At 38.4% G+C, this 9,966-nt stretch overlaps 1 protein-coding gene across 4 annotated transcripts in view; it reads right to left on the bottom strand.

The window, feature by feature from the left end:
* Positions 1-4,352: 4,352 nt before the first annotated feature.
* Positions 4,353-9,966, bottom strand: part of slain2 (SLAIN family member 2) — a 29,919-nt gene continuing 24,305 nt past the window's right edge. For 2 of the 4 annotated variants that reach the window (XM_088349721.1, XM_088349723.1), the window contains 3 exons: positions 9,335-9,373; positions 6,944-7,160; positions 4,353-5,596 (listed from right to left, as the gene is read on the bottom strand). In XM_088349721.1, the coding sequence (XP_088205847.1) occupies positions 5,539-5,596; positions 6,944-7,160; positions 9,335-9,373 (314 nt within the window). In that variant the 3' untranslated portion in view covers positions 4,353-5,538. The remainder of the gene's footprint in view (positions 5,597-6,943; positions 7,161-9,334; positions 9,374-9,966) is intronic. The other 2 variants (XM_088349722.1, XM_088349724.1) reach the window with 1 other exon arrangement.

Genomic DNA, 9,966 nt, shown 5'->3' with positions numbered 1-9,966 from the left:
TTTACATTACTAGAGAAATATTACTACAAAATACTACTCCAAGAGGTTAACAAGAGAAATACTGCAAGTTAGACCTATAGCGATACTACAAAATGTCTCCTATGGAAATATCACAAAAACAAAACTACAGTAACATTGTGCTACAAAAATACTACAGAAATACTACACATATACAACAAATGTTCTTATATGGAAATACAACAAAATACATCAGTAGTACAAAAATACAAAAAAAATACTACAGTTATACTGCAAAAATACTATAATCATAAAACTACTGTAATAATACAAAAATACTACAGATATACAACCAAAATTACTTTCCAAATACAACAAAAGTACGACACTAAAAAAATACTATGGAAATACTACATAAATGACTTCAGAAGTACGGCAAAAATAGTACAAAAATAAATCTACAGTAACACTTCAAAAAGCATCAGAACTTGAATAAAAAAACTGGATTCAGAAATACTAAAAAAAAAACAACTAAAAAATGCTCAAGGTTTCTTCATTTTCCCCATGTTGAGGTTTTCGAGTTTTTCCCTGCCCTCATGTAGGTTCTAGATCAGGGGGTGGTGTAATAATAGTCTGTGGTTTACAATAATCTGTGGTCTGTGCAGCCCTTTGAAACTTCCTGTTATAAATGGCTATACAAATAAACATGACTTGATTTGACTTTGCTTTAATATTTTCTCCTTAAAATATGTTGGGGTTTTTTTGTACAGTTCAGCTTTTTTCCTAACAATACAAAATTCCAAATCGACCCAATACAATGTTAAACGTTAACATTTAAGTAAAACTGATAACCCTGTAATCAATCACATATTTTTTTTTAACTAATTTGGTTTCATTTAAGGAACAAACCACAAAACACAGACTTACTAGTTATGTGCTTTGTGAATTAAAATTCTTCTCCATGGGGGTTTTATCTTCAGAATGTGGCCCATCGAGGGAAATGTTTAGACAAACCATTCATATTGGTACTCTGTATACTCAATTTAGGTGTTGGTACTTGCTAAGCCTGTTGGTCAAAGTATTTTATAAAACATTGGAGTGGTTTGAAAGATGACTCTGTGTATAGTGGAGGTTTACCAAACTTCTTATTTTCTACTGTGGGCAAACAAGCGGACATATTGGATTTGTCCGATAAAATGTAAAACCAGTTTTACTTAAAAATTGCAAGGAACGCACGACTGTACGATACATCCAGAAGTAAATGCTTCACTCAAATATGTAAAGAATCATAAAGTGTATTAACTACTACCGTAATTTCCGCACTATAAGGCGCACCGGGTTATAGGGCGCAACCCCAAAAAATAGTTTTTGGTCCTATATTTTCCATACATAAGGCGCATCGGATTATAAGGCGCTACAATGGGAACGTCGACAAAACAGTCAGATAGTTCAGTCAAACTTATTACCCTTATTATATTACTTATTATAACATTCCGAAAGCTTGCAAAGAAGCAAATACGTGTCTCAGACATGTACGGAAACAGTGTCTGTACGATGTCAGCAATCACTCAAATGCATCGTTCCAAATATCATTCTGAAGGTTAAAGTCTTGGGATTCAAGAAATGCCAAACATTTCTTAGTTTCCATTTATTTTTTGCTGGCAACTGTGTGGACAGCAAAGCAAGAATTTTATTGTGCAGGGAAACGGGGTTCTTTACTGTGCATATGACAATAAACACTTTGAATTGAATTTAGTTTAAGAATAGACTCATGAGAGAAACATCAAGATGGTTCTAAAACAAGATACCGGGAAAATATAAAGCCGCATAGCTCACCTAAGATCTCTTGCAGCCATCACGTTCTATAATGATACGTAACCATGGTCTTTTTACAACCGTGAGTGTAGTAAATCCAGGAGAGTAAAATATTTACAAATACAGAATAGTAAAAAATGTTTTCTCTATGCCGTAGTGCAACCCAACGTGAGATTCACATTCATCTTTTTCAGCCAATTGCAGGCTTTGTTTCGCCCCTTTAGCCTATGCGAGCCTGTAAATGATAAAAAGGATCCGCCCCCTTTACCTCCGAATAACTTAAGCCAATAGTGACTGATTCAAATGATGATTGACACATTGGTTAGGAAATGAAACACCGGTATATAAATCGCAGCATACACCGCAGACTACTTGGCCTTCGGAGGAAAATCTAGTCGGCGGCTGCTTGCCTTAGTTGCAAGACTTTGCGACCTAATATTGATCCATATATAAGGCGCACTGTATTATAAGGCGCATGGTCAGCTTTTGAAAAAAATAAAGGCTGTTAGGTGCGCCTTATAGTGCGGAAAATACGGTACTTAATGAATCATGTGTTTTAAATGGTCAAACAATTATAACTATATATGCTGTACAATATTGTAACTCAAAAGCTCCTTGTTCCTGAATGCACAACAAAGCTTAGTTATCTTTAATATGTGCTCGAGCTGATCTTAAAAACGATTACCAGACTATCCATTTATTCATGTCTGTGGTTAAAAGCTCAACAAAGACTCGTGTAATATCGCGCGCCGGATTCATTCTGGTGTTTTTGATGTTGACGCACTTGCATTTTCGCTCTGATCTATTCCCAGAAAAGACATTGTCATTGTTCTCTGTCTCGTTTTTCTTTTTCATAGCTTCGTCCTTGCTCACTCAATTGAAAGTCAGACTGAACTGCGTTCATAAAAAAATGAGAGTACACTTATTTTTTTTTTCAGGATCAAAGACCTGAATAAATGAAAGGACTCTTTACTGTATTATTGTCAATTTCAAGAACAAGAGACCAAAAAGGTTTTGAGCTTTTATTCCAAATGTGACTTTACACAGGGAAAAATGTCATCCAACTCAAAAAAAGTGTGGTTGCTGTTGGGTCTTTGTTTTTGTTGAAACATTCTTTCCAGTTTCACACTTTTCAGCTCGAGGCACCTCTTCTCTCTTTGTAATAAATAACTTTTACGTACACAATTTGATATAAATATGAAGGCATGTCCTTTTTCCTCTACCTCAAAGCAATTAATAACAATAATAATAAAAGTAATTCATTTCCTTTACAAAAATAGGCAAGCAGGCAACTTGAAAATGAAAGCTTGGCAAAACTAGAAATTGGCACCAAACACAAAGCAACAAAATCATGAAAATGAGACACTTTGAAATCAGAGGCACTAAGTTTGGAAACGAACCACCGCACCGACAGGTACCAACACTTGCACACGACTAGCATCAATCAGATAACTTTGCTTCTTTTTCTTTTTTCATGTATGACACATTTAGAATTACAGGCAATTTGAGGGACATTACAGGGTACGTGTTCGTTTTTAAAACATCCAATTTAAACTCATCTTTGATTTGCTTTATTTGAAATATTCTTAGGATGAAAAACTAAAGCAAATGAGCCATGACAACCAATATGGGTGAGGTTAAATGGTGGCATCTACTGCGTATTCCCAATGCATGGTGCCGAAAAAGTCATTGTATTTTGATATGTGGAGGAAATATTGTGTAGAAAACAGTTGAATCTTTATGAACTTCTGAGGAAAACATCTGCACGTTATGTAACTGCTCATGAAAGTTTGTGAAACCAATGAGGGTCAAAATGCCCTATATCTATATACACAGTTTGACTCTTGCGACCCTTTTACCAGCTTTTAAGACAAATTATTCTACAATATTTGGCATTGTCGGTATGATTTGAAAGCATCAAAATTTAGATTCCACCTTGTTGCCCAGCTAAATTGTTTGGCCGAAACAAAAGGTAAGATTTCTTACATTTTTGGCTGTGAAGTTTGGTGTGGGAGTTGAGCATTCTGTATTAAAGATTATGTTTGCGGTGGGGAAGCAAATGTAGCCGGGAAAATAGCCACTCACATATATATAGCTGTGTGTTTTATTGAATTGACCAGAGTCTACTCAAGTGAAATCGGCTGGTATCAGGGTTTTTTTTCTTTAAGCTTGGGTGATTTGAAGCTCGGACACAGTCTGTGGGTAAATGCTCAGAACCGAAGCTTTCAAATGTAAACAGACTTAAAGCAAACGAATGAGTTGTCTCTGGCAGCGGGCCTGGGCAAGTCCGAATGCACGGCCAATAAGTGTGTTTCTTGTAGCAGCTCTGAAACTTGTATCATTGTATCTTCTAAAGCGCAAAGGGAGAAAACCAGTTGACGATTTCAGTGCCTAAGTATTTATATCTTACGCGTGAGTCAACACGGTAAACTAAAGAATTCTGTTTGCAATTTTTTGCAACAGTCAAAATTCCAGAGCAAAGTTAGCAGTCGGAGCTGGGTCGATTTTCTTTTCTTGTATGAAAAATGAGCACATACTTTCTCTATGGTTCTTATGCCTTCTCGGTTTCTTCTTTGACTGGTGAGGGTTGAGCATCTTACTTCGCAGGTCACCATTTTTGGAAATGGAGTACGGATTTAAGTGTATGACAGTTGGCTTTATGATTTCATGTACATTTTTATCGAGTGTTTAGATTTTGTATTATGTTGATGTTTTAGGACTGCAGGTAGGATGCCGGGGCAAACTGCAAAAGCAGCTATGGCTGACGTCAATGTGGACATTTTGAATGTGTTTTATAAACACTTTTGATGGGATTGCTAATGTAACAGGTAAGAACATGTGTCAGAGGGGAGAGTGATCAGGGTAGTTTTTAATTACTTACATCAAGTCTTCCTTTCCTATTTTTATGTCACATTTTATTGGCCAAAATAGGGGGAAAAATTAGCACGAGCTAAAGAAAGGCCCTTGCACAATTTTTGGCGGATAAATCTGCTTGCTGGCATGAGCGAAACAATCAAAGGCTGTCTTGGTTGAGCATTAGGCGAGTCTTCCCTAGTTTCAATTTAGTGTCTGATGAATATCGGACCAGAATTATGAAAAAAAGGCTCTAATCAAGGCTTGGCCATGCAATTCGAGGTTGGAGTATTGAAAACCAAAGAAATACTGATATGGACACAGAGTCTTTCCTAGATCCTCCGTCGGTCGGACATACATTTGTAGCGTTTTTGTGCTCTTTCTGTTTGCGCCAATAAATGGCGCCAAATCTTTGAATTTTCATTAACTGATTTAAGTTTATCGATGTGAAGAATTTCCGACGCCCCGGTTTTCTGAGAGGAGGCATTTGAAGACCAACCCGAGCAAAACAACGAAGGATACCTTCAACTCATTTTCATAAAGAAATTTGTGCATTCGCTCTGAGTGCTTATTTTCTCAACAAAGAAAATAACATCCGCCACACACTTCGTGGTTATCGGTTTTGACGATGAGAACGCTCGCTGATGTGATCGTTGAAGTTTCTCACAAAGGCATAACGAAGGCGGGGCATCCAGAAAACTGGCGGGGTTTATCCACGGTGGAGAAGGCGGAGTTTGTTCTTTGGCGTTCTTGTTGGCCTCTTTTCTCCTTTTTAGAATAGTGTATGATTTTTGTGGGGGGATTCCTAGGACATTGTGACTGTTGAGTCATCAAAGTCGATAAAGTGCCATGCAGTTGGAGTCCTCTTGTGATGGACAGTTTGAAGAGATGGGCTTCTGCTGGGCAAGCGGCTTAATAGCTTTCCCTCATGTCTCTGGCCCCGCTGTAGACGCGAGGAGCTGGTAGACTCCTAAACAGGGATGAGTCCTTAATACCAGGATGACAAAGTACTGTATGCATCAGGGGTGGGCAAACTTTTCGAGGTGCAGGCCGTATTAGTTGGAAAACTTTTGCACAGAAGCCGGGCAGGAAGAAAAACAATTGCTGATTGATGTTTTAATTTACAAAACAAAACAAAAAAATGCTTAATTACAAGTAACCTTGATTAAAATAATACATTTTTAATAACACTCTTTTAAAGCACTAAATTTCCATTAAAGGATGAATGAAATAAGGCTACTTTAGGGGTGCTTTATTGCAGGAAATTTGATATCTTTATACACACAATTTATTTTAAAAAGAAAATACAGATATATATAGCCCGTTATTTCAATGTTGGGCATGAGGGGAATTAAAAATATAGTTTTTATCGGGGGCACACAAAGGATCACCAGATAGAAAAACACCAAAGTAGCAAAACAATTTTTATTATTCGTCTTTTTTCCCCAAAAACATATACGTTAGCATTATGGCTCAACCATTTGGCAGGCTGGATTAAAACACGTGAGTAAATGATTGATTTAATGATTTGATTTGAAAGTCTTTCTGATTTTTATCATTTAATGAAAATATATACCTGGATTAGGGAACTTTGCTGTTAGATTTCATATCTGTTAAAGAAAGGAGCTAAAGCTTCCTTAAAGAGACAGTGTGTTATATTTAGTGCCTCTCAGAGGAACAAAAAAAAAAAATAAACCTTCATTTCAGTAAAAAAAAAACATTGATTTGAATAATAGGTAAAAATACATTAAATATCGATATACATAGGTCATGAAACTTGTATTTCTTTTTCATAAAAAAATCTATACCTAGTAGTGGCTGCCATGTTTGTCTGGCATCTTGCTGTTATGCTGTTTATTTGACTCGGGTTTGTTCGCATTAGACAATTATGGTGCCAGCTAGTGGTTAGATATTACACAATATACCTTAAACTTCTGCAAAGACACCCAGGCGCTATTTTAAACTGTGTATTTTTTAATCCGGCCGACTGAAATCGTTTGCCGTAAACAGCGTGTCTGAGACTTCTACTTTAAGTAAAATAACATTGGGATGATTCCTCAAATGTGGTCTCGTTGATAAATGTTAGTCATCAAATACAGGGATGCTTTGCTTTGGCCACATCCAGTGGACATATTTAAAACTGCAGGTCTGACATGATCAGGCCTTATTTTTCTTTTGCGCTTCTCTCGGCTTTGTCTCACGGGCTAGATTAATAAGTTTGCTGGCCCGATCCGGCTCGCGGGCCATAGTTTGCCAACCACTGGTACAGTTACGCTTCAAGCCAGAGATGGCGGTCACGAGCAAAAAAGTGACAAACCTGCGCACAGGTTGTGCCAGTTTGCTGCGAGGCAGAGGGATGCCACCGCCGCCTCCTCCTGCCGTGGTGCTTGGGCGAGGCAAGCCGCTACGAGGTGGCACGAGGGAGCGTCCGGGCGTTACCGTGGCGCCAGCAGGGGTGCCGGTTGCCTTGACCGGCTGCCTCAAGGCCAAGGGAGAGGGAGCGGCCGGTGTCCGCAGCTTGCTGGATGGCGGGACTGATGGCAAAAGAAAAGCCAAAGTCTTAAACATGACGCCACGCTAATGATGCTAATATTTAGCATGAAAATGAGAAATGTTGGGATATAAGAGCCAAGCATGAAGGATGTCTTCAACAAACACGTCCACCACTTGACAATGTTATGAGCAGAGCTTGGCACTGCAAATAATTTGCGCCGCCGTGCTTTAGGCCGGCAGCACGGCGACGCAGTGGTTAGCGCCTGTGCAGCACAGTTCTGAGGTCATGGGTTCAATTCCAGCTACCAGCCTGTGTGGAGTTTGCATGTTCCCTACTGAGGATAAGCGATAATGGATGCTTTAGGCCTGCAATTAATGATTATTTCAATAATAGACGAATCGGTCGATTTTCTTTCCAATGAATTGGAAATCAATTATAAAAACGCTCCTCTTAATTCAAAACTTTCGTTTTTGACTGATAAAAAAAATAATGCACAAAATATAATGTTCTATGATATAAAATAATGAAAAAAAGTGTTTGTCAAATAACAATAATTTATGCAATATACAGTATATGCAATTATGTCAAATCATTTTTTCCTACCGCCTTATCCAAAGATCATATTACATTTGTCAGGGGAGGCAAGTGAAGCTGTGCCTCACCTATCATCATGCAATTTTGAAAATATATTAAATTAATATATTTAAGTACTTATTTAAATTCACAATTTCTGGATTAGTTTTATCTTTTTCAAACTTGAATTTTCTCATCATGAATACTATTAATACAATTAGTATTTCATGTATTACTGTTGAGCCTTGACAGTTGCAGAGTGAGGCACGCAATTTTCTTGTCTCATGGCCGAGTGATTCAACAATGTTCTATACATTGTATCACTCATAAGACGAGTGTATCTTTTCATGCTACTTAAATAATACATTGAAATTCGTCAACAGCGCAAAACAAACTGCTCTCTGGGAATGGGCGTAACACTAAATGTCCCTGGTCAACTATCAACACAGACACAGGCACAGTAGTTCTGCCTATTGGTTCCTACCAGTGTTCCCAAAAGTGGGACAAACGATTATTTGGTAATTCTATAATTAGTGATAGTGTTTGCTAGCTAACAGCAAGTCAAGCAATGCAGTCAAACGGAGCCCTCAAAAAAATCTGCACCGCTGTGGGGGGATACCGCATTTACGATATAGTGGTACAGATTGTGTGGACTGAAGTCAGGACGATTTGGTGTGTAAATATGGAGGAAGAAGGTATAGGTCGGTCTTGAATTTCTCTAAATAGCTTTCTTTGTGCTTTTTGACAGGTTGAGCTACCTCGTCAGACAGCTGCACAATATTCATTTGACTAGTTATTGCCAATGGTGTTGAATGGTATAGTTTTTGTTGTCTAGTGTTTACTGGCCTTGGCCCCTTTCTACTACGGTTTACTTCTGCCCGTCATGGTGTCGTCGCATGGTTAGGTCATGTAAGTGTGCAAAGGGTAAATAAGTTAAGATTAGACAATACTTTTATTTTTATGATACAGTTTATGTATTGCATTTCTTGCTCTGACAATTGAATTATGAATAAGATGTAACTTAATTTATTTGTAAACCTGACTGTGCCCCACCCAACACCAACCTAACCGCACGTCATTGCATGAATTTGAAACTCTCGACAGCGACCTGATGACAAAATCACCTCAGCGCATTTTTTTCAATGATCATTCCTGAGTACAATGTAACCACAAGAGAGCAGTACGACCGTGGCACAAAGCAAAAAGACGTAATTCGTGTTAAGGAAGGATGATGGAAGTGCTATAAATAAAATTCAGTGAGTCAATTATTTTGAAGCCAAGAATGCGTACTGCATATACTGGAGAAAAAAACTTGCCCAGAACTAATGCTGCATTCAAAGACAATGGGAAATCCTAACAGAAAGCGTGCACTGCAATTATATTGGTGGCAATTGGTGCCTTACGTTCTTTGACTGCAGCATTAGCACACTGATGCTCATTTTTTAGACAAGGTGTCCAATCATATGACCATACATCTTTTCTGACCAGCTATATTGATATTTTACCAGAAATAATATTTTATCCCGCTGAAGATGTTGCCATGCAGTGGGTGAGGGGGAAAAGAGGTCTCTATCTCTTGCGTCAACAGAATGAGATGGAACCACAACAACAACAGCGGTAAGCAGTCAGTGAAATACTCACTGAAGTCACCTTCATCGCCAAAGCAACAGGAAAGAGGGACTGGACAAAGACAACACACAATAAAAGACACATCGGTCGGTTGCAGTTTGCGGAAAGTTTGCACAATCTGAATTTGGCCTTGGCGGAGGTCTGCGGCCTACTCGCTGACAGTATAGCCCGTCATCCCTTCCTCGCACTGTGCACCTTTCAAACTGAGAAACATTCAGAATGCTTCATGCAATATCACCCAGGATGACTCGGTCAAAAATGTAGGTGCCACATTTGACCCTGATCTGTCGTTTCAGGTACACGTTAAGAATATTACTAGAATAGCTTTTTTTCCATCTTCACAACATAGCAGAGAGTCGCCCTATGCTGTATTAGTCTGATGCCGATGTAATTCATGTATTTTTACCTCTTGTCTCGATTACTGTAATGAACTACTCTCCGGTCTCCCGAAGTCCAGCATCAAGAGCCTGCAGCTAGTATGAAATGATGCAGCGAGGCTTTTGACTAGGACTAGTTTGATCACATTACGAAGAGTTCAGCTGACCTGCACTGACTCTTTGTTTAAGATGTTATTTTAAGGTTCTGTTGGTAAAATACAAAATTTCCTAAGGACCTGCCCTCTCATATTCTTCTGATTTAATTGT

The sequence above is a fragment of the Urocampus carinirostris genome, chromosome 12 (genome assembly GCF_059441175.1).
Source record: "Urocampus carinirostris isolate Australia breed hairy pipefish chromosome 12, RoL_Ucar_1.0, whole genome shotgun sequence".
Classification (NCBI taxonomy): Eukaryota; Metazoa; Chordata; class Actinopteri; order Syngnathiformes; family Syngnathidae; genus Urocampus; species Urocampus carinirostris.
This window is presented reverse-complemented; position numbering and strand designations above follow the sequence as displayed.